Source organism: Staurois parvus, unplaced genomic scaffold, assembly GCF_062004578.1.
Source record: "Staurois parvus isolate SC_StPar_1 unplaced genomic scaffold, SC_StPar_1.0 ptg000440l, whole genome shotgun sequence".
Classification (NCBI taxonomy): domain Eukaryota; kingdom Metazoa; phylum Chordata; class Amphibia; order Anura; family Ranidae; genus Staurois; species Staurois parvus.
Genome location: NW_028318236.1, coordinates 3559235 through 3584767, shown reverse-complemented (window position 1 = coordinate 3584767; position 25533 = coordinate 3559235). Strand labels below are relative to the sequence as shown.

The 25533-nt window shown below is 43.1% G+C and overlaps 1 protein-coding gene across 3 annotated transcripts in view; it reads right to left on the bottom strand.

Moving 5' to 3' along the window:
- Nucleotides 1-25533, bottom strand: part of SESN3 (sestrin 3) — a 165525-nt gene that overhangs the window by 25632 nt on the left and 114360 nt on the right. For all 3 annotated transcript variants that reach the window (XM_089687932.1, XM_089687934.1, XM_089687933.1), the window contains 4 exons: nt 18055-18252; nt 13304-13486; nt 10535-10771; nt 7079-7226 (listed from right to left, as the gene is read on the bottom strand). In XM_089687932.1, the coding sequence (XP_089544058.1) occupies nt 7079-7226; nt 10535-10771; nt 13304-13486; nt 18055-18252 (766 nt within the window). The remainder of the gene's footprint in view (nt 1-7078; nt 7227-10534; nt 10772-13303; nt 13487-18054; nt 18253-25533) is intronic.

Genomic DNA, 25533 nt, shown 5'->3' with positions numbered 1-25533 from the left:
TTCTGTGAGATGGGGAAACAGCTCTCATTGTTTGAACACTGTTTGTGTGCAGTAAATTATTGTGTGGAGTAAATTAAATGTTCTGGAGTGACATTCTGCAGTTTAGCCACAAGATGCCACTGTTTTCCTAACACAGCCTCAGACTGCATAGATATTTCTATATTCATGAAGAGGTGGGGTTTTCACACAGAGTTTAGAGAACAGGAAGGAGAGAGACAGCAGCCATGTTTTGGAGGGTGGTGAATGCAGGAGCCATGTGAGCAGAGAATCTGATGGCATCCAGGTGTGAGAACATCCCTCAGTAACCAGAGCTCCAGCTAAGTGAAGCTGATCGTGTCCAAGACCCTGATCCTGTTCAGAGAAAGGAAGATTGCTGCCAGGAATGCGGATGAGAGCAGAGGAACAAAGCAACATACACTGCGATACCGCATGCTTGTTGGAGACATTTGTTCTGTTCAGTGGCACCAGCGGATGCAAAGCAGACCCGGGTCGGTAAGAGCGTGCACGCACCTCATTTCAGTGTTGGCGCCTAGAGACTGAGTCCAGGCATATAGTTAGTTAGGGTCTCTGTTTATGTCAGGCCACAAGTGTTATTACTGATCATTGGAAGGACTCCATAACTTAAAGTGACATTTCACATTGGAGAGCTGATAAAATCCCACAAACTCCATCCATACTGGCGTTTTGCTCAGAAGGAATACTCAGGCACGTGCTACAGGACCAGTTATGGGAGGGGAATACTGTAGATTTGTGTAAGATTGTAAGCTGTTGTGCTGCACCGCAGGCTAGCCCAAACCATACACCCATACACTGATTCCTGCTCTTTTAGGGTAATAACGGGTAAGGTGTGGCAGCTTAGTTGTGCCCGCCAGTAGTCAAATTACTACTGGCGGGCAGAATCCATCCTTCATCCATCAGAAGGCGCCGTACTGTGCAGCACAAGGGTCTCAGCCTTTGGGCTGGGTGTATGTAAATTTATTGTATATTCCAGCATTTGTAGTTGTGTTTATTTGCCACATCTAAGTAAAATTCTGTTGTGGCAAAAGCTGGTGTTGGGGTTGCTTTCCTCATTCGTGACTTCACTGTATCCTGGGGAGCCCACCCCGGTACACGGCTTACACTTCCTTTTTCCGTGCGTTTACACTGGAGGCCCTGGGAGATTTAATGCAAATCCCCGGCTCAAATACAGTTCCAGTAATTTGTTTAATACAGATCTAAAATATACAGTACACAGTACAGCACTTAGCCTCATTTGCAGTGAAACAGTGACTTATTCAAGGTCATAATCTATCAGGAGGCCTGGAGTTGCACCAGGTTCCGCAGCAATGTTTTCAATTTGTTTTTACAGTCAATACACTAGGCGGTGGAGCCACCTCCTTTCTTGAATGAGCTCAGTGTGCAGTGTTCGGTTTTTTCCAATTTTAATTATATAATGTGTTTTATTCCGTCACCTTCTTACATAACTTAATGTATAACCAGCTCAAGGTTAAATGCAACCGTGGCTGGGGTTAGGGACACAGATCTGGATCTTATAGTCAGTCAACTCCAGCATTTATTTGGTGTACTGAGCTGGGTCTGAATCCCCCACCTACACTGTCTTGCTGTTCATGACTCCAGCATGAAAAACTGCTTTTACCTGTTGCACTGCCGTGAACATCAGGGCTGAGCTCAAACATCTTGTTTTCCCTCTCTGGAGTGTTCTCAGTGTATATTCCATTGGAGGACTCTGATGACACCATAATAAAAGTGGGTCCAATCCGCTAGTGGAGGAGTCTCCAAACTTTTTAAACAAACGGCTAGTAAACTATGCTTTAGACTTTAGGAGGACTGAACTATGGCCAGTGGAAGTAGAAAATGCTCCAGTGGAAGTGGAAATAGAAAATGTTTCAGGATTGGTGGGAGTAAAAAAAAAATTACATAGTGCCTGTAGTCTGAATGACGAATAGTATCCCATCATTGGTATTGGTGAGAGGAATAGTGCCCCATTATTGGTGTCAGTGGGAGGAATAGTGTCCCATCATTGGCATCATTAGATGGAATAGTGTCCCATCATTGGTATAAGTGGGAGGAATAGTGCCCCATTATTTGTGTCGGTGGGAGGAATAGTGTCCCATCGTTGGCATCATTGGATGCAATAGTGTCCCATCATTGGTATTAGTGGGAGGAATAGTGTGCCATTGTTGGCCTCATTGGATGGAATAGTGTCCCATCATTGGTATTAATGGGAGGAATAGTGCCCCATTATTGGTGTCAGTGGGAGGAATAGTGTCCCATCATTGGCATCATTAGATGGAATAGTGTCCCATCATTGGTATAAATGGGAGGAATAGTGCCCCATTATTGGTGTCAGTGGGAGGAATAGTGTCCCATCATTGGCATCATTGGATGCAATAGTGTCCCATCATTGGTATTAGTGGGAGGAATAGTGTGCCATTGTTGGCATCATTGGATGGAATAGTGCCCCATCATTGGTATTAGTGGGAGGAATAGTGTCCCATCGTTGGCATCATTAGATGGAATAGTGTCCCATCATTGGTATAAGTGGGAGGAATAGTGCCCCATTATTGGTGTCAGTGGGAGTAATAGTGCCCCATCATTGGCATTATTGGATGGAATAGTGTCCCGTCATTGGTATTAGTGGGAGGAATAGTGTCCCCTCCTAACTCTCATCTATTGAACTATATCATTGCTGTATTGTCTCCCTTTATATTGAAAGCTCTGAGAGAACTGTTGGTGGTATATAATTCCTGTTTTATAATAATAATAATCTTTGGTATCAGTGGGAGGAATAGTGCACCATCGTTGGTGTCGGTGGGAGGAATAGTGTCCTATCATTGGTATTAGTGGGAGGAATAGTGCCCCTATCATTGGTGTCAGTGGGAGGAATAATGTCCCATCGTTGGCATCATTGGATGGAATAGTGTCCCATTGTGTCAGGACCTGGATTACATGGAGCTGAAGGTTGCAGTTCCAGTGCCACCAGTGGGTGTCTTCCAGCAGCCAGCAAATCCCAGTAATTAGGCCCCACCTTATGCTGGCTGCTGGGAAGGTATATGACACCTCCCTTGATTTGCATCTTTTCGTCAGTGTTTTACCCGTCAGCCACATACCATGCTTGCTGATTATCCTGATCCTTGCCCTATCCTGTAAGTGCTTCCACTTTGCTTGCATATATTGTAGTAAAGTTAATGTGCTAGTCAGGTTTTCTGTCACTTTGTTCACAAATATTTCAACGTTTTCCTTGTTATGGTTTGCTGTTAGATGGGGTTTTCTTACACTATTAATAAATCTTACTTTAATTATACACAGTGTCAGTGGAAAGAATAGTGCCTCATTGTTGGTGTCAGCGGAAGTAATAGTGCCTCGTTGTTTGTGTCAGCAGAAGTAATAGTGCCTTATCGTTGGTGTCAACAGAAGGAATAGTACCTCATCGCTGGTGTCAGTGGAAAGAATAGTGCCTCATCGCTGGTGTCAGTGGAAAGAATAGTGCCTCATCGCTGGTGTCAGTGGAAAGAATAGTGCCTCATCGCTGGTGTCAGTGGAAAGAATAGTGCCTCATCGCTGGTGTCAGTGGAAAGAATAGTGCCTCATCGCTGGTGTCAGTGGAAAGAATAGTGCCTCATCGCTGGTGTCAGTGGAAAGAATAGTGCCTCATCGCTGGTGTCAGTGGAAGGAATAGTGCCTCATCGATGATGTCAGTGGAAGGAATAGTGCCTCATTGTTGGTGTCAACAGAAGGAATAGTGCCTCATTGTTGGTGTCAACAGAAGGAATAGCGCCTCATTGTTGGTGTCAACGGAAGGAATAGCGCCTCATTGTTGGTGTCAGTGGAAGGAATAGCGCCTCATCGTTGGTGTCAGTGGAAGGAATAGCACCTCACCGTTGGTGTCAGTGGAAGGAATAGCGCCTCATCGTTGGTGTCAGTGGAAGGAATAGCGCCTCATCGTTGGTGTCAGTGGAAGGAATAGCGCCTCATCGTTGGTGTCAGTGGAAGGAATAGCGCCTCATCGTTGGTGTCAGTGGAAGGAATAGCGCCTCATCGTTGGTGTCAGTGGAAGGAATAGCGCCTCATCGTTGGTGTCAGTGGAAGGAATAGCGCCTCATCGTTGGTGTCAGTGGAAGGAATAGCGCCTCATCGTTGGTGTCAGTGGAAGGAATAGCGCCTCATCGTTGGTGTCAGTGGACGGAATAGCGCCTCATCGTTGGTGTCAGTGGAAGGAATAGCGCCTCATCGTTGGTGTCAGTGGAAGGAATAGCGCCTCATCGTTGGTATCAGTGGAAGGAATAGCGCCTCATCGTTGGTGTCAGTGGAAGGAATAGCGCCTCATCGTTGGTGTCAGTGAAAGGAATTGTGCCTCATCATTGATGTCAGTGAGGAATAGTGCCTCGTATCAGTGGGAAGAATATTGCCCCAAGGGCTGGACAAAGGCAACCATCCAGCCCGCGGACCACAGTTTAAAGACCACTCTGCAAATGGATCCTCAACAGGAGTATATGGAGAAGGCACTGCAGACTAGGGAACCAGGGAGTTCACCTACATCTGGGCACTAGCTGTCATATCAGAACTGAGGGCAGCAGCTGTTTTTGCTATGGTCATGAATGGCAAGAAAGACCTGGCAAGGCAACAAACCTTTATCCTTCTGATCTAATACAGATATATGGTGTGATGATATAAAACCTAATGAAACAGCAGATAAGCAGCATCTATTTGGAAGCAAGTGGGTGTATGACCTTTTAGAAAAGACAGTCACATAAATATATTCTCAATATGTATAGATTGTGCATGCGTGTATAGACACACACACACACACACACACACACACACACACACACACACTGTATATTCATAGCGTGTGTACATACATGTGTTCTTGTGATACTGCTGCCTAGGCATCCTTGCCGTATCATACATATAGGACAAACAACTCGTTACTCATACATCTATCCTTGGTTGGTTTGTGGTAATTTTCCACTGACATGTAGATTATATATTCTCTGTGATGTCACTGGCTTCAGGGAAGTGAAAAGACGACCTTCTCATTTCTATCATGGGTGTTCAGGACAAAGATAAGCTGTATTCTCAGACAAAATTGTTACTACAGCATGCTCAGCCTCCATATTCTGATATTACCGAGGATACTTCCCTAGAATATTGTGGAAACAAGTAATGTCATCTTTTTCTACAGAACTGGTCACTACCCTCTAAAGAAAAAAAAAATGCTAGACAGCATAACGGCTCAGTAAGGACTCCGAGGTCACTGTTTCCGGGAGAACTAAAGCTGGCCATACACCACCGAAATGTAAGCGGATTCCTGCCGGCTCAGCTGAAATGTAAGCAATGACCCTGCTGGAAAATTGTCAGTTCAACAATGTATATATCCAATCAGATTTAGGTACTGGTGAAGAACTGTCGGCCAGCAGAGCTAGTGGTCGGAATTCAATAGCCTGGCAGGGGGGATTCAACCAATGGCACTGTTAGCATGGATGAAGGAATCTGTTACTGACAACTAGAGAATTGACTGGCTGCAGTGGTTTCTAGAGAGGCTGCATTCTCAGTGATGTCACTGCCTCCAAGAGAACTTGAAGCAGAGGTCCACCCAAAAGGGGAAGTTGTGCTTTAATGCTTTGTCCCCAGCTCTCCATTAAGGATTGGCACCTTTGGGCAGTGGGGTGGGGGGCAGCGGGTACTGAATTTGACAGGCCACTTCCACTGCAATTGCCTAAGCGATTGGAAGTGGAAGTTGTCCTCCCCCCCCCCCTCTCCCCGTAGTCTTCTGGGTCCCAGAAGACTATGGGGCCATTCACAAAGCACAGCGCTTCTCGCGCATGCGCAGTGGGCACCTGGCTGTGAAGCTGCAAGCTGTCACAGTCGGGTGCCCACACTAAAGATGCCGGCGCCAGGGAGAGAAGATGGCTGGTGAAACCAGCCGTGGTGAGGACACCGCTGGACCAAGGGACAGGTAAGTGACTGTATTTTAAAAGTCAGCAGCTACAGTTTTTGTAGCTGCTGACTTTTTTTTTTTTTTTCAGCTGGAACTCTGCTTTAAAGGTTTGTTGTTATCACTACTTCCTAGGAGAACTTATAGGCTGATTTTTGATACCACTTCCTAGGAGAACATATAGGCTCATTGATGTTACCACTTCCTAAAAAACTTAAAGGCTTTGATGGCACCACTTACTAGAGAACCTATAGGCTTTGATGGCACCACTTACTAGAGAACCTATAGGTTTTGATGTCACCACTTCCTACAGAACTTAAAGACTTGTTAAGGTCACTGCTTCATAGAAAACTTATAGGCTCATTGATGTCACTGCTTCCTACATAATTCATAGGCTCATTAATGTCACCACGTCAAGCAAACATATTGACTCGCTAATGTCACTACATTCTAGAGAACTCATAGGCTTGTGGAGGTCACCACTTCTTACAGAACATATAGACTTGTGGAGGTCACTGCTTCCTAGAGAACTCATAGGCTCATTGATGTCACTGCTTCCTACAGAGTTCAAAGGGTCATTATGGTCACCTCTTCTTAGAGAACTATTAGGCTTGTGGAGGTCACTGCTCCCTACAGAACCTATAGGTCTGTGAAGGTAACCTCTTCCTTAAGAACTCAGACTCGTTAATGTCACTATTTCCTAAAGAATATATATGTCAAATGATGTTACCTCTTACTAGAGTCTATAGGCCCATTGATGTCACTGCTGCCTAGACCATTCATTTGCTCATTGATGCCACCACTTCCTAGAGAACTTACAGCCTTGTGGAGGTAACCACTTCCTATAGACATTAAAAGCTTGTGGAGGTCACTTCTTCCTAGAGAACTTATAGACCTATTGATGTCACTGCTTCCTAGAGAACTCACAGGCTGTATTGTCTGTGATGTCACTGGTCTCTTAAGAAACATACTGAAGAACCCTTAGTGATATACCTGCAATCTAGAGAACTGACCAGCTATGGTCCCATTAAGGCCAGTAGTTACTAGAGAAATAGTGATCAGGCCAGTACCAAGTAGAATGCTGGCTGAGTCAATGTCATATCCTTGCTCAGCATGTATAGATTACAGATATCAAATTACCTCCAGAGACAACCAACAGACTTTCCTTCTTTTCTTTCTCGAAACGTGTGGCCATCTCTTCTTGCGATGCTTCTTCCTCTTCTCTTTCTTCTTGAAGTTTCTTCATTCTCTCCATCAAAACTTCTATTTCACTTTCATAGTCGGCATTCTGAAAGTCAAAGAGTATAACGGATGTCTATCATTCTTCTAGAGACAATTTTAGTAGATATAAAATCAACACAACTATGGCATTTGTTCACGTTTCAGTGTCTCCTGTCTTATATTCCAGTAAGGCTACGTTCACACTAGCGTTGTGTGCAGGCAGCAGAAAGGCCTTTGGGAAGCATTTTTACTGCTTCCCAAACGCCTCAGACAATTCTGCACATTGCAGCACATGGTGCTGTTCTAACGGGAGCGTTAGTGTCGTGGCAAAACGGACGCCTCTGGTAGAGTCAGGAGGCGTTGAAGCCTCCTATTCTAGTCTATGGTGCCGCTCCGCAAACGCCACGCAGTTGCGGGGCATTTGCGGAGCAGTAACGCCATTCAAACTTCATTATAGGCGTTTGTAGGGTGTTTTTAACGCTCAGCAAACGCCTAGCAACCGCCGCTGAACCGTGCATGCGGAGAGTTTGCCGAGCTTAAAAAACGCTCCGCAAAAGCCGGACCAATGCTTGCCAAACACTATAGGGGCGTTTGGCAAGAGTTGGTAAAATAGTCAAGTGTGAATGAGCCCTAACACTATGGTGGAGCTTCAATGTGTCTGGAACAATAACGTTTTATTGAACACTGAATTTTTGGTGTTCAGCTGGCTTCTTTTTTTTTTTTTTGTGGAGCATGAATGAGGTTCCTCCGGAATATGCACCCAATTCTACCAGAGATTGAAGAGGCTAAGGAGTGACAACTTATTGCTGTTGTTTTTAACACTTTATAAACACCAGCTATTTACATTAGAGGTTTTCATGCAGTCTGTTGTGAACTTTGAAAATACATTTTTCCACAATACTTGTAGAAAGATAAATGCAGACTTGTTTTAACATGATTTTATTGCTTGTTTGAAATAGGTAAATATTTTGGTGTCCATAATCTGAGCACAGGCATAGGTGAATGTAGTTATTTTTTTTAATATATTTTACATTTATTTAAAGGGAAAATCCACTATCAGGAAATAAATACTATAGCTTAAAAATTGTTACATAAGCCATTATGTAATTTAATTTTATTAAAAATTACATTTCTGTTTTCAATCTAAAGCTGCTGTAATTTTCTAAAACTGTCACAAAATTCAATACAATATGGGAGCCTGGAGGTGTTCTCTTTACACCAACAGTAAATGTAATTTCCCAATTGTGTGATTGGCTCTATGATTTTCTCAGATGTAGGCACTAAGGTACGAGTACAATTTTAGGCAATTGGAATTAAATTTTTGGTAAGATACTCCCTAAGGGTTAAACACTAAAGTAATGCAGACATTGTAACCTGGTGATTATAATAAATCAGACCCTCCCAATCAGGAATAGGATAAGCAAGGACATGATGAAACAAACAGCTTTTTCTTCTGACAAAGTTTATTAAAATTAATAAACTGCAATATTCTTTTTTTTTCCCTCAACAAAAGTGGACTTACACTTTAAAGTGTATTTATAGCCAAGTCAGTCAGTTTAATTTTGCTGCCTTTTTCCAGCTGGGGAAATTTCTCTTAATTTTTCGACCCAGATTCACACAAGAAGTGAGAAGACTGCATAGCTAGGAGAAAGCCCTCACTTTTCACGATTACAAATGATTAATATAGCTTAATGATCTTGATATCCCTAACCTTCTCAATAATATTTAAGCAGCAATGCAGAAAGGAGGCAATCTGCCAACACTGTTCAATGAACCCAATTGGCTAGAGTTCAACTTAAAGTATGACTTAGGCTGCATTCACATTGACCGTTTTGTAGCTTGAAGCTCGAAGCTCCAAAATAACTCAAACTTAAAAAACCAATTGTTCTCTATGGTGCCTGTTTGTGGGATCATATGTGAATAGGCACCATAGAGAACAATTGATATTTTAAGTTTGGGCTTTTTTGGAGCTTCGAGCTTCAAGCTACAAAATGTTCAATTGTGAATGCAGCCTAAAGGTGAAACTTTGTTTTTTTATAGTTTTGGACAGAGTGGAGATGGATTAGAACACCTATTTATATTATTATTATACAGGATTTATATAGCGCCAACAGTTTGCTCAGCGCTTTACAATATAACGGGAGACAATACAGCAACAATACAGTTCAATACAAGAGGGTTAGGAGGGCCTGATCCGGGAGCTTGCAATCTAAGATTAGATTAGATTAGAAATCAGGTTTTTATTGCGCTCTGTGCCCCCCCCCCCCTTTCCCCAGAGAAATTCACCCTCTCTTTTTGTCCTGTTTACCGTTCTTTTTGAAAGTGAAAGTAAAGAAAACCACAATTTTCAGGTTGTCCCCAGAAAAGTAATAGATGGGAAATTTTCCAATGGTGACACTAGTTCTGATGATCTGGGGGTGCCCAAGGAATTTCCTTAATTTGCAGGGATTTCCTCTCACTCCCTGTTTTGGCCATGGGACAGGAAGCAAAGGGAAATCTCCCTAATGGGACACAGATTGGAAAAAATAAACTGATAGGGGTTATTACCCTCCCTTACTCTATCCAAAATGAAGAAAAAAAAAAAGTTTTCATTATAGTTCTACTTTTAAGTACACATTGAAAAAAAACAGTACCTCCCGGCAATACCAGCACATTTCCCCAATGTATTATCCTTTTAAAACACTGCAAATATCGGTTGATCCAGCCATAAATCCAGTGAGCTCCTATGCGCTCTGCCTCTACTGTACTGAAATCACAAGAAGCATTATGAGCCCTGCCCAGTTACTCCTCACTGAACTACAGAATACCTCCCCCAATGCTATGGAGAGGAGAAGGGGATAATTGTTCTGTAATTCAATAGAAGAAAACTGAGCACAACTAACAACACTGCTTGGCATTTCTGTGCAGGAAGATGGGAGCACACTGGATTTCTGGCAAATCGCCAGTAATGTTCTGTGCTTTCAGTGCTTTAAAGAGACAAAACATGGGGAAATATACAGTACATGAATTGCAGAGAAGTACTAAATATATTCTTTATTTTTATTTTGCCCAAACATACACTTTTTTGATCATTTACATTTGTACAAATATGTGATAAAAAGCTGCCATTGCATTTTGTTTTTCTTTTTCTTTCACCCACACATGCACTTTAAATACAGTCATGAAGTGCAGGGCTCAGACCTCAAACACTTTTCTACTCCGCCTCAAGGAATTTTCCTAAATAGCTTCTCTGTTAGATGTAAAAGTAAATAAAACATCCAGAATATCCCAAGCTAGACAAGCGATCCATCCTGCTATTGTTTCTTGGAAGATAGCAGATATAATGGATTTGGTGATAAGGAAACCAAAACACAGCTCATCCATTCCCCTACTGACCTCAGTGCTGTTACTTGTCAGGCTTGTGTTCTCTATACTGTTATCGTTGGCAAGATCACAAACGCAAAACTTGTTTTTCACCACCAAGTGGAGCCCATTCGGAGGTACGGTGTCTCTCTCGAGGTTGATGCCACTGCCGAATACAAAACTTGCCAATGCGTGGTAGTGAGCCAGCAGTACCACCGCATGCACCAGCTCAGCCAGCGACCAATTGTTCTCTCCTGTCTTCACCAATTTCTGTGAATGATGGAATGAAATTGGAGTAAATACATGTCATATATATCCCAATTTTAGAGTACTGCCAAAAAAGAATTAAAAAGCATCACCTCCCCCCATCTTATATAATGTATCATTCAGGAACTTAACATGTACAGTCTGGAGGAAAGAAGGGAAAGGGGAGACATGATTGACACCTTTAAATATATCAAGGGGATGAATATGGTTCAGGAGGGCAGTATTTTGAACACGAAACCAAAATCAAGAACACGGGGACATGACCTTAAACTAACTGTTTTAGGGATAGGGCAGAGCCATAAAAATTGTTCCTTGCAGATTGCAAAGGCTGCTGGAGTAAGCACATCTACAACCTAAAGCTGATAATCCTACAGGATACCATGCATGCTGAGAATAGGACATGGGAAGCAATTATACTACTAGAAAAGCTACAATTTCTGGGGAAATTGTGTGAAGTGTTCTTGCCTCCACCAGTAGTCTACAACTGGAGTGGGCGGAGTAACTGGGTGGAGTGGGCGGAGTAAATGTTGTGTGGTTGGAGTGGCTGGAGTAACTGTGAAAAGGTTTTGTCAGCTCCCACTCTAGTTTTGAACATTCCGCCATTCATTCCTATGGGACCAATTTCACCACAAAAACGCCGATATTTTGTGAACCATTTGACGAAACGTTCCACAAAGTAATAGCACACCAATCGGGAACAATCCGCACGTTTCGGTATATTACTGTCTATGTAGTGTAAAAAATGTGGGAGGAGTTAGGGTGGTAAATTTGGCTATAATAATAATAATATATATGTGAGATAACAGGAAGTGGTCTTGCCATGTGAGAACACTTAATAAACAACCATATTATAATGAGGTAGGACAAAGCCAATGGGCCAATCAGACAGCAGCTGAACTTACTCTTTTTCCATCTGAAACCATTGGTATATAAAGCAGAAAAAAGGTAGCTGCTACAACAAACATGGGCTACAAAACAATGCTTTAGACATGTTAGGAAAAGGGGCAAAAATAAATAATTTTAGAATAACTAAAAGAGAAAAAAATTGTATAACTAGAAAGTGAACAGTTTTTTTAATAATATATTCTATTCTGTATTTCGAAAACAATGGAATCTGACTGGATGCCACAATTGACCCCTCCTGCTTCTTTGTATATTATAATATAACAAGGCCAAATGATCAACGCATTGGTAGTCACATGAGCTGCTGCAGACAGTTTAACAGTTGGCTTGTGACCACATGAACCACCATCATGTACTTTAGCCTTACAGCCACAGATGGATCAAATCTCGGCCGGTTCAGTAGGGACTGGTCAAGATTCAATCCACCTATGGGCAGGCGGATTGTACCCAAGTTGATCCATCGATTGACTTGAGTACAACCAGCATGTTGGATTTTTAGCATGCAACTATTGCCAGTGGCTGTAGCCGCTAGCAGTAATCACAGCGTTCTCCTTGCAGGGACGGCTCCACACATTCCCCTGCCGGGAGAACACAATAGCTCCATGGGAGGGATTCCCCCATCAACACTGACTGTGTTGATAGGGAAATCAAGTGATTTTCTTTCCTGCAACTTGTGGGTGCAAAAAACAAAAAAATAAATAAATAAATTGCATAATCTATGGCCTGCCTTACTCATGGAATTAAACTAATTGTACCCTTGCAGTGTGGCCCCCTACACATGCAAGCTAGAACAGCTCATTTGGTGTATAGTAGCAGGAGTTAGGAGTAAGGTGTAATGCTGACCTTATTCCTTGCTCCTGCACGGTCCCTTCAGTGGTGCGTCCTAACAGTCCTCGCAAAGCATCATGTACAGTGGATAGCAAGAGGCTGACAGCAAGTTATATGCAGGTACTTGCACTTTTAATAAGTACTTATGAAACCCAGGACCCTGCATTCACTATATCTGGTCTCTAACACTACACAGAAATGCAACTATTTTAGTAAATGTAAACTGCTAAATACCTTTTCTCATTAGCAGTTAGAGCAGTCTTGTGACTTCTATCAGTGTCCAGCTGAGCACTGGTTAATCTTGTAGGAGTTTTCACTCTACTCTGACTGTCCTATGAGGCTGCATAACCCCTGACCCTCTGTCTGGACAGTGCTGAATGGCCCTGTGCTGATCACATGCACCCTCCCAAAGCAAAAAAAAAAACTCTAGCAATACACACCAAACTGAGCATGTGCAGAGTGACTCCTAGAGATCTGTACTATCAGCAGATGGATTGGGGACTGTGGAAGAAGGGGGGGGGGAATCAGAGAAGACAGGATCAAACTGCCTTTTTATACAATGTAGAGGATTAACCCCTTAGTGTCCACAGTGAGTATAACAAGCATGCTTTACTGCATACACAGACTGATTTTACTGTTGTAGGTTTAGTAACACTTTATACAAATTAATTCAGATATCTAATTTGTATTGTATATCTGCCTGCAGCTCAGCTTTAACCAACTTCTGTGTGTTACATGTCACACACTTGTCTCATGCAGACTGTAGCAGATATGAAAGCCTGAGCCCCTGGCAAGTTCACACACCTGTATGTGCTCTTTTGTGATTAGCCAAGGCCTGTGTGCAAGAAGCTTGTTGATTTCGTTAAGGTTTTTCAGCCTTTGTGGCACATACTCTAAGCCGTTCAGCCATTCTGATGATCCTCCTGTGTTCAAGAACTCATCCATATGCATATTTATCAAGTACACACACTGATGTCGTGCTGCAGCCTACGAGGGAAAATACAACCAGGACAGTTAAAGCTTTATAGATTTACATGCAAATATATGATGACGAGTTTGAAATAAAAAGAGACCCTTCACTCAGTATTTCACTTTCAGTATTGAGATATACACCGATCAGCTGTAACTTTATGACCACTCACCACTCCACCTTTTGCTGCCAAAACAGCCCCGACTCATTGAGTCATGGACACCACTAGACCTCTGAAGGTAGGCTATGGTATCTGGCACCAGTAGGAGATCCTATAAGTTGTAAGGTGGGACCTTCATGGCTCTGACTTGTTTTTCCAGCACATCCCACAGTTGTTGTATTCCTCAAACCATTCTTGAACCATTTTTGCATTCTAGAGAGCTGAAAGAGGCAACTGCCATCAGGGAATACTGTTTCCATGAAGGGCTGTACTTGGCCAGCAACAACGTATAGGTAAGTGGAACATGTCAAAGTAACATTCACATGAATGGCAGGACTCAAGGTTTTCTAGTAGAACACTGCCTCTGCCAGCTTGCCTTCTTCCCACACTGCAGGTAAGTGATGCACATGCACCTGGCCAGCTACATGATATAAAGGAAATATGATTCATCAGACTAGGCCATGTTCTTCCATTGGTCCATGGTCCAGTTCTGATGCTCATGTGTCCAGCTTTTGGCTGTGGACACGAGTTCAGTATGGGCACCCTGACCAGTCTGCGGCTATGCAGCCCAATACACAAACTGTAATGTCTATTTTTTTCTGCTTTCAAACACTTTAACTTCAGGAACAACATGTTCACTTGCTGCCTAATATATCCCACCAACATTAAAGTGGTAGTAAAGCACAAAAAGAAAAAAGAAAAAAAAAAACAAAAAAAACAAAACAAAACAAAAAAAAAAAAACACAAAATTTTCTCCCTGCAAGTTAAGACCATAATGTGCTAGTATGCATCACATAAGTACATTATGAAAGACTTACCTTAAAACGAAACCATCCAGCGGCGTGCTGTCACCATTGACAGGGCTTCCATCTCCACCCGGTCTTCTTTCTGGGTTCCCGAGCTCCAGACACTTGAATGGCCGAGCCGTGATGATGTCACACCCGTGCACGCATGCAGGAATCACAGCCGTGGCATGCACTCCATTGGAAGAGCAGTGTGCATACGCGGGTGAAGTCACCGGCTGCTATACAAGTAATTATCTCCTAAATGATGCATGTTTAGGAGATATTTACTGTACCTACAGGTAAGCTTATTATAGGTACAAATCAACAAAGAAGACTTTACTACCACCTTAAGATGCCATTGTAATGAGATAATTAATGTTCATATAGTTATGGCTGACTGGTGTACATCATTCACAATCAAGACAACGAATGTACATTCAAATGATACCACTGTGATCACACCAGACAACGTCCACCAACATCAAGGTACAATGGTCCTTTTAAAACAAGAAGTGTGCTTTTATAAGGCATTAGTTTACAGTGCACACTGCAGACAGGCTACATGACAACAATGCATTACTTCCAATGGCACATGCCTGAAAACTGATCTTAAGGCACAGGAACCTAAATCTGTAAAGTCCCTTGGTGTTCCTAACGTGCTTTAAATCATCAATTAGTTCCATATACTATTAATGCAGTTATTTGGTAACAAATTGTAAAAGTATAGCAAAGAACACAATTCCCAAATGCATCTTGCATAAACCCCTCCAAAGAACTGCCTAGCTGTTATCTGTCATCACTATTTCTACTGCTGCTTCAACCACCGCCTACCAGTTTCAAAGGCAGTGAAACTCTGACTTTAGCTTTCTGTACACGTGCTCTTTCCAGATTGTTTGTTATCATGCAAAGCTTACATAAGAAATGCATAATAAAGCATTCAAGTCAGAGGATTTGTTTTCTTTTTTACAAAACCTGTGATCAGTCTGAGCAACAGAGATTTGTGTTTACAGCGAACCACGGACTGGTTGTATGTCCCCATGCAGGTAGGTTAGGCTGTGGAAGAGTTAGACCTGGTAGGGATAATTGTAAAAAAAAGGGAGAAAAGGAGAAACTGGACAGAAAGGTGAGAGAGGACTAAAGAGATAAGAAAGAAACTGGAATGGTGAGATAGAAACTGGGGTATGAGATTGTGAAAGGACTGGAGAGACAGAAAGAGAGAACTGGAAAGGGGGGGAGAGAGAACTGGAGAAAGATGAGAGAAAAACTGGAGAGAGAGATGGGAGAGAATTGGAGAAGTAAGAACTGGAAACATGAGAATGAAACTGTAAATTGGAGAGATGAGAGAGGAAATGAAGAGAGCAACTGGAAAGAGGACAGGGAAACTGGAGAGAGGAACCGGCGAGAGGAGAGAAGAACTGGAGATAGAAGAGAGAAGCTGGCGAGAGGAGAGTGAAATTGGAGAGAAGAGAGAAAATGGAAATAGAGGACAGGGAAACTGGAGAAAGAAACTGGTGAGATTAGAGGGAAACTGGCAAGACGAAAGAGGAGAACTGGAGAGAGAAGAGAGGAGCTGGCGAGAGGAGAGGGAAATTGGAGAGAAGAGAGGAACTGGAAATAGAAGACAGGGAAATTGGAGAAAGGAACTGGTGAGAGTAGCGGGAAACTGGCGAGACAAGAGAGAGGAGAACAGGCGAGACAAGAGAGAGGAGAACAGGCGAGACAAGAGAGAGGAGAACAGGCGAGACAAGAGAGAGGAGAACAGGCGAGACAAGAGAGGGGAGAACAGGCGAGACAAGAGAGGGGAGAACTGGCGAGACAAGAGAGGGGAGAACTGGCGAGACAAGAGAGGGGAGAACTGGCGAGACAAGAGAGGGGAGAACTGGCGAGACAAGAGAGGGGAGAACAGGCGAGACAAGAGAGGGGAGAACAGGCGAGACAAGAGAGGGGAGAACAGGCGAGACAAGAGAGGGGAGAACTGGCGAGACAAGAGAGGGGAGAACTGGCGAGACAAGAGAGGGGAGAACTGGCGAGACAAGAGAGGGGAGAACTGGCGAGACAAGAGAGGGGAGAACTGGCGAGACAAGAGAGGGGAGAACTGGCGAGACAAGAGAGGGGAGAACTGGCGAGACAAGAGAGGGGAGAACTGGCGAGACAAGAGAGGGGAGAACTGGCGAGACAAGAGAGGGGAGAACTGGCGAGACAAGAGAGGGGAGAACTGGCGAGACAAGAGGGGAGAACTGGCGAGACAAGAGAGAGGAGGTCTGGCGAGAAGGCAGAGGAACTGGCGAGAAGGCAGAGGAACTGGCGAGAAGGCAGAGGAACTGGCGAGAAGGCAGAGGAACTGGCGAGAAGGCAGAGGAACTGGCGAGAAGGCAGAGGAACTGGCGAGAAGGCAGAGGAACTGGCGAGAAGGCAGAGGAACTGGCGAGAAGGCAGAGGAACTGGCGAGAAGGCAGAGGAACTGGCGAGAAGGCAGACGAACTGGCGAGAAGGCAGACGAACTGGCGAGAAGACAGAGGAACTGGAGAGAAGACAGAGGAACTGGAAAGACAAGAGAGATAGATTGTGAGAAGACTGGATAGACAGAAATAGAGAACTGGAGAGGGAGGAGAGAACTGGAGAGGGAGGAGGGAACTAGAGAGTGGGAAGGAAGGACAGGGGTAGAATAAAAAAGAAGAAAAAAAAAAAGAAAAGTGTGATTGTGTGTATATAAAAACAACCTAAACTCCTAATATCTGCCATGGTAAAATGCAGAGGAACAGGATCAGTGTTCTTTTCTTTAGAGCAGAACTAAGCCCACTGATTTGCCAGTTTTCCAAAACAGTTAAATTCAAGGTGGGTCTCTGGGGATAACTGTCACAGTTACCAGTGTGCTTTTGTCTGCTCTTAACCAAACATTTCGGCCGTCAAATGGCTGGTGTCAAAGCTGATCACATGTGGGGCACCACTGCAACTACAGATCTAAATAGATGTTAAGATGGCATCGTGCTCAGCTGTAATGGATAGGAGAGTTTGATTCTACTTGATCGAATCCTACCATAACTTTTAATTTTAAGTCAGTTAAATACTTTCCAGGTGCATGAAAAAGAGGTGTGCAAAGTTTTATAGTTCATTGTTTTTAGAAAGCAGCCACAGCCTGAGAAGCCTATCCTTTGCCAGCACGCTGTAGAGAATGACCCTAGCTGTGCAGGAGAAGTGGCCTCTCCCCAGAGATTTGACCTGTGTCCTCCTGGTGATTCAAATATAGAGCCTAACAGTAGGTTAGGCTGGCAGATGACACATCCGTGTCTGCTCAGTTTCTGCAGAAAGGACACGGGTGTCCAAGAGTATATGGACTCCGCTGTCCGTTTACACCCGACTACCCTCTGATCTGCTCTGCCTAAATGGAAGAGGATGGATCCCCTTCCATTATTTTAGCAGACCCTTGGACCCAGAGGTAGGCGGGTGTAAACAGACACAAGTCCTTTTATACCCACCTGTCCATAGAGATGATTGGACCTTCTGATCAGGTCTGCCTCAAAAACGGACAGGCGGACCTGAGCGGAACAGCTGTGTGAAAGGGGCCAATAGTTGTAAAATACATATTTAATATAGCAAAAATCAATTTAAAAAAAAAGTAAAATAAATTAAAAATACTTGCCATGATAGCAATGTAGTGTCTGTAATGATAAGGCAGGGGTCCATCCATACGTAGCATGTAGAACTGCGTGCGGAGGAATGATTCCAGATATTGTGGGTGGAGGCTCATGACTCGTGTGATGTTATCCAGGCGGCCGGACGTGCTGTACTCTTCCACCAGTCGGTTAATGAGCGTAACCACATCATTGATTTGGCCAAACTGAATGAGAGAGGAGAATACTTGAGACATTTCCTTAAACAAGCAGTCCCCATAACATCCAGATCTACATAGCAGAAAAAGAACAGAGCCACATTCAGCAGATTCCAGATATATGCCTTCCTGACGCCTATGCTGCCAGTGGACAACAATCACAGATGGAAGAAAAACAGATCCTCATCAAACCCTAGTAATTCTACATTTTCTGATACAATAATTGTTTTTTGAAACACAATATAAGCAGATCAAAGAGCACAAAGACTTGGTTCCCATGCAGGGGAGGTGTGCATATACAAACTACAATAGTCAAATTATTGTTTTCACAAATAATGTGACAAACCGACCAACTAAGCCGGACTAGGCCTAAATGGGGGACCTAAAAAGTCCAGACCAAAACTCTGGGGAGCGGTAAAGGTAAGAGGTAAAAGGTGAAAGGCAGAGAAAGCCCTGAGAGAAAAGGAAAACATTGTGGAAGAGGGGAAAGTAATTCTACATTTTCATGTATGCCACTAAAAAGGAAACTCCGTAAGAAAAACTAATATTAACAATTATAGCATCTGAATTTAAAACCTGGAGTGTTGCTTACATGCTAATGAGCTCATCCACTAAAGCACACATTCAGAATACCGGTAATTTCCTGTCTGTATCTATACTCCCTGAAAGTACTGTAAATCTAAAGCTAAAACTTTTTTTTTTTTTAGCTTTGGGTAGAGTATTAAAGGGTTAAGACAGTTGTCATGTCAGCCTTTTTTGCTGTTGTCTTTGTCCTATTGATTATTATTATTATACAGGATTTATATAGCGCCAACAGTTTGCTCAGCGCTTTACAAATTACTTCCTGGCCCACAGATACAACAGGAAGTTAGAGTAAAAGTCTTTAAAATGAAGGGAAGTTTCCTTTAAGCCAGTGTCACCAGAACATTGTCCATATTACGAGATTTCCCCTCTGTTCCATTTACAATGACAACTGTAAATTTGTAATTTTTTTTCCTGTCCTCATGATAATGTACACAAGGACAAACAGAGAGGGTGAAAGGCAGAGAATACCTTCAGCCAGACATACATGGATTAAAAATGGATCCCTGTTGAACTGGCTGAATTTTGATCCACGTATGGGCAGCATAGTTGTACAGAAGTCAATCTTACAATCAGCTTCTGTACAACCGCCCTGATGGCTTTTACCTGCTTGATCAGCACAGCAGGGTATAGCCTGCAATGCTGATCAGTGTATTCAGAATACAATTTAGCAGGATTCCCCCATCCACCTCGAATGTGTGGATGGGGGAATCGGATCAGTTTCTTTTCATTCAACACGCTGGTTGAAGTTACAAACTGACTAATGTATGTGCTGCTTTAGGCAAGAAGGTAGTCTTGGGCCTTAACACTACCCTTGAAGAAAAGGCCACCCAACAGAGGTGACTGCTACAAAAAAAACCCTAGTGGGAGTAGAGAGGGGAATGTCTCGGGGGGTTTAAACTGTGGCTTCTGAAAGGCTGAGAGATCCAGGATTCAGATCCCACAAAGTCATAGGGTAATGGATGAGTGAAACCACATGGAGAACCTACTGCACAATTCTCCTAATCAAAGAAGGAGGCCAATGGTCTTGGAAACAAGGGTTAATATGAAGTAAGAGATGCACCTATATTGTGTGCTATGGCGGGCGCAATGGAGGCGGGAGTCTACCCTGCCATTGTATCGCCCAGCCATGTCCTAAACAGTGAAGAACTGAGCTGTGAAACTGACAGCTCAGTCCTGTATACTACAAAGGGAGATTGTGTCTCTCCCTGTGTGTATCCAGTGGCGCTCCACTGTCTGTGGGACTTTCATCCTCTCTGTATTTGGAGCTCTGTATGCTGTTGATAAACAAAGGAGAGCACCTAGCTGGCCCAAAGCTCAGATGAGCACAGAGGGAGTCATGTGTTTTCCCCATGCAATCTACGGGACTGAGCTATCAGTTACAGCTCCGTTCATGCTCTGCATTCATTCATAAATGAAAGTTACTATTGAAGCTTTCATTCACGAATTACTGTTATGCGTGAATAAAAAAAAAAAACGTTTTACCCTTATGAACCCTTAGTGAACCCCAATTAGTTTTATTTTACATCTTCATTTCCTTAGTACTTTTTTCCTGATTTTTAATTGCTTGAGTGTAAAGGTTTTCAAATGATTATTCATTCATTCTTGTATGGAGCACTACATTTACAGTATAAAAAATTCTTTGTACCAAAAACCAAGACAAATTGTAGAATAATATTTGCATATTCAGGTTTTAACCCAAAATTTGTAGTTTAAATCTTAGTTAACCCTTATTTTTAACTCCTCTATTCCCTTCCCTTAGCTTTTTCCATGGATTTAAATTTGTGTTACTTTTTTAGTGCTGTATTAAACAGCTTGATGGGGAGGCATTTTGGCATCCTTGCCTTGGGTGCCATAGGATTTTGTTTCAGCACTTTTTTAAACAGTATGAAAAAAAGCAGAAACTTGACCTTTGATGGTGCTGAAGGCCAGATGCTGGTACAGACACAACTGCAGGAAGGAGAAGATTTGCTCCAGAGAAACTCCTGTGGTTAGAGCCTCAAGATGAACCACAAGTAAAGTACGTCTTTCACATCCGTGATAGAAAATGAGGGAAGAAACATTCCTAGCCTTTAGCTAGAATCACAGATTCCGAGATGCCCGTCCCTTGGAAACTGGGTTTCAACAGCCATATTGTTAAAGGATATCTTACCCCAATATTTCTGATGTATCCGTTGTACCATTTACTGGTGTTAAAAAGTATCCTGTTCTCTGTGTATTTCTTCCTTTGTGTGAAATACTGTGTGGTCATGCCAGTAGCTCTGCTCTCTTATTTCAAACTGACCACACTATGCATAACAGCACATTAGTTTCTGCATGGTCAGGTTTCTAGCTGCTCTGAGAGGACAGCCTGCCTGTCTTCCAATAATCAGACTTGTACTGAAACCCCCCCCCCGCACAGCCATTCACTGTGAAGATTAGTATCTTGCAGTTTCTCCATTCCAACCTCTCTTAAGAGATTATGTGAAAGACAAAAATGTATTTATAATTTTTTTATATATATATGTATACAAAAATGTTTTGCCTTGCATTTGTTTTAAACTGAATGGTTTGTTTTACAAGGTCACGGTTCACATATACTTTAAAGCCAGAGACCGAGAAGTAGGATGGCATATTAATCCTTCGGGACAATATACCCAGACAGTCAAGTAGGGCCCATGGTTTGTCCGTTGAAGGTTTAGCAGGTCGGCATACCACATGCAGTTTTGCCCAGAACTAGATCCACTCTACCTCTCCTGCCAGAATGAGACTTCTGGTTCCAGGTTTGAGGGGAGAAAGTGGCCTGGGGGCAAGGGAACAAACTTTTTTGAAGCCCTACCTCCTGGACCCAAGCATTTGTACTGCAATATGCCAAAGCGTCTGTAAAAGGTCAACAGACTACTGCACATTCTGAAAAGTGGGAACGCATCTACATGTCAAGGAAGGCTTGTCTGAGGATTTGGCAGACTTGGAGTGCCATACTTTGTGGTTGGATGGGGAGCTAAACTTGAAAGATCTCATTGCTAAAGTTGAGGAAGTGGAGGAACGCTTTCCGATGACTAGAGTGGGAGTTGGCTCCTTAGGTTCTGTTACGCTGGGGAAGATGAGTGCTCTTTACCACCTGTAACATCCTTAAAGTGGATCTACACTGTATCTGAGCACCGCAAAAACTATTGAAGTCATTTTTAGTATTCAAAGCAAACTCAGCAGTCCAACCAGGTCTCCGTGCTTAATTTTGCTGAGAAATCGCTTAGGCCTAGGCCTGGAAACCAGGAAGCAGAAATTAAAAAAAAAAAAAAAAGAATTTAAAACAAGTAAATACAGTCAGGTCCATAAATATTGGGACATCGACACAATTCTAACATTTGTGGCTCTATACACCACCACAATGGATTTGAAATGAAACGAACAAGATGTGCTTTAACTGCAGACTCTCAGCTTTAATTTGAGGGTATTTACATCCAAATCAGGTGAACGGTGTAGGAATTACAACAGTTTGCATATGTGCCTCCCACTTGTTAACGGACCAAAAGTAATGGGACAGAATAATAATCATAAATCAAACTTTCACTTTTTAATACTTGGTTGCAAATCCTTTGCAGTCAATCACAGCCTGAAGTCTGGAACGCATAGACATCACCAGACGCTGGGTTTCATCCCTGGTGGTGCTCTGCCAGGCCTCTACTGTAGCTGTCTTCAGTTCCTGCTTGTTCTTGGGGCATTTTCCCTTCAGTTTTGTCTTCAGCAAGTGAAATGCATGCTCAATCGGATTCAGGTCAGGTGATTGACTTGGCCATTGCATAAAATTCCACTTCTTTCCCTTAAAAAACTCTGGTTGCTTTTGCAATATGCTTTGGGTCATTGTCCATCTGCACTGTGAAGCGGCGTCCAATGAGTTGTGAAGCATTTGGCTGAATATGAGCAGATAATATTGCCCAAAACACTTCAGAATTCATCCTGCTGCTTTTGTCAGCAGTCACATCATCAATAAATACAAGAGAACCAGTTCCATTGGCAGCCATACATGCCCACGCCATTACACTACCACCACGCTTCACTGATGAGGTGGTATGCTTAGGATCATGAGCAGTTCCTTTCCTTCTCCATACTCTTCCCATCACTCTGGTACAAGTTGATCTTGGTCTCATCTGTCCATAGGATGTTGTTCCAGAACTGTGAAGGCTTTTTTAGATGTCATTTGGCAAACTCTAATCTGGCCTTCCTGTTTTTGAGGCTCACCAATGGTTTACATCTTGTGGTGAACCCTCTGTATTCACTCTGGTGAAGTCTTCTCTTGATTGTTGACTTTGACACACATACACCTACCTCCTGGAGAGTGTTCTTGATCTGGCCAACTGTTGTGAAGGGTGTTTTCTTCACCAGGGAAAGAATTCTTTGGTCATCCACCACAGTTGTTTTCCATGGTCTTCCGGGACTTTTGGTGTTGCTGAGCTCACCGGTGCGTTCCTTCATTTTAAGAATGTTCCAAACAGTTGTTTTGGCCACGCCTAATGTTTTTGCTATTTCTCTAATGGGTTTGTTTTGTTTTTTCAGCCTAATGATGGCTTGCTTCACTGATAGTGACAGCTCTTTGGATCTCATCTTGAGAGTTGACAGCAACAGATTCCAAATGCAAATAGCACACTTGAAATGAACTCTGGACCTTTTATCTGCTCATTGTAATTGGGATAATGAGGAAATAACACACACCTGGCCATGGAACAGCTAAGAAGCCAAGTGTCCCATTACTTTTGGTCCCTTAACAAGTGGGAGGCACATATGCAAAATGTTTAATACCTACACCGTTCACCTGATTTGGATGTAAATACCCTCAAATTAAAGCTGAGAGTCTGCAGTTAAAGCACATCTTGTTCGTTTCATTTCAAATCCATTGTGGTGGTGTATAGAGCCAAAAATGTTCGAATTGTGTCAATGTCCCAATATTTATGGACTCGACTGTATACACCTTCCTATCCTTTAACTAATGCTAGAAGCATGAGGATTAAAACAGTCAATGTTGATTGAAAGAGTGCATTTCCTCTTTAACCACAACATCTAGGACTGCTCCAAAGAGGCGTTGACCCGCGAAGGGAATGTGGATCAAACGCTTCTCACAAGATAGCTCCATGGTCCAGGATTTCAGCCAATGTGTCTTGTACATATGCACCAATAAGAGACTCATGTGAGAAACAAGGTGAGGGGGTTCCAGTAGGCATTCACAACTGAAATTCCATTGTCCCACGCTTCCACTAGCATAAGGTCAACAGCAGTGGTGGTTAGGCCCAGTTTAAAGATTCTGCACAGTCAGACACTATCTGAAAAAGTATCATCACAGCCAGCATCGGCTGCAAGGCCAGACCTGCCAAGAAGAAGAGTTCTGGAGAGGACTTTCAACTGTTCACTGGTTGGGTCCTTGGTTGGGAAAGCAAATGAATTCACCACCGAAATAGCAGCCATAAGAGATATGGCCAGATTACCAGAGGAAATGGACTGCTGCTCAAATGGATAAACGACCAGCAACCTATCAGGGCACTTCCAATATTTGCATAGAAACAGTTGGAAAAGCAGATGCAAAAGGGAAAGGCTTTGGATCCTTAGGTGTCCTATACGACCCCAACGCTGAAAGCAGCACTGGAAGACGCAATGAGCTGATTCTCTAGTTTCAGGGTGGTGCCCACCCCATCAATAAGGACTGAAACGCTGTCTTTTTACCTGGGAGTAATAGCAGTAGACTGTGACTTCTCAGGGATAATCTCATCTGACAAAAATTTGAATGGTGCTGGAAATAGCATGGAAGTGCGATTTTGGCCTCTGAGATCAGAGTCTGAAAATACCTGGGTAAACTGGATCATAAAATCCTTCTTGACCGTAGTAAAAAAAAAAAAAAAAAAGAGAGGGAAGAGGACCCAGCTACATTAGAAAGAACCAAACAGGACTCAAAAATGGAAGAGACTAGAGGCAGAGAACAACATGACTCCCAGATACAGACATCAGTAGTTGTCCTGCAAGCAGCGCTCTACTTGTTAGTAGCAAGTGAGCTGGGGGCATGCAGGACAAGGGCTGTCCCCTGTCCCATATCTAGAATCAGACATGATGCAGTGGCAAAGCAGTAAGGCAACTTACAGGCTCAGGGTAAGAGGCAAGGTCTCAAATACTCACAAAACCCTGCCAGCTTGTAGCTGGTAAAGGTCAGTCACTGGATGATTGGATGACTGAAGGTGACCAAAGTCACTGTAGGTGGGCAGTAAGAATGAAACCAATATCTAGGCTCCATATAGGGCAGCACAGTTGCTGAATGGTTAGCACTTCCGCCTGGCAGCACTAGGGTCGTTGTTTCCTCCGGGTACTCTGGTTTCCTCCCATACTCCAAAGACATGCTGGTAGGTTAATTGGCTCCTGTCTAAATTGGCCCATTCATGTATTAATGTAAATTAGGGACCTTAGATTGTATGCGCCTCGAGGTTTAGGGACTAATGTGAATGTACAACATATATATGTAAAGAGCTGCGAAAATTGACGGAGTTATACAAGTACCATAAAATAATGTGGCAACAGCTGAGAGATGCTTCAATGCTATATGATGGGAATGGGAACAGTAAGCCAGTAGGTGTGACACTCCACCCAGCGGATGGCATCATGACTTAGTCCCGCTGTGTTATCCCCCATTATGGCAAACGTGGAATAATGGCACCTAGCACCCAATAACAATGCGGGAGCTTTGAGTTCTTG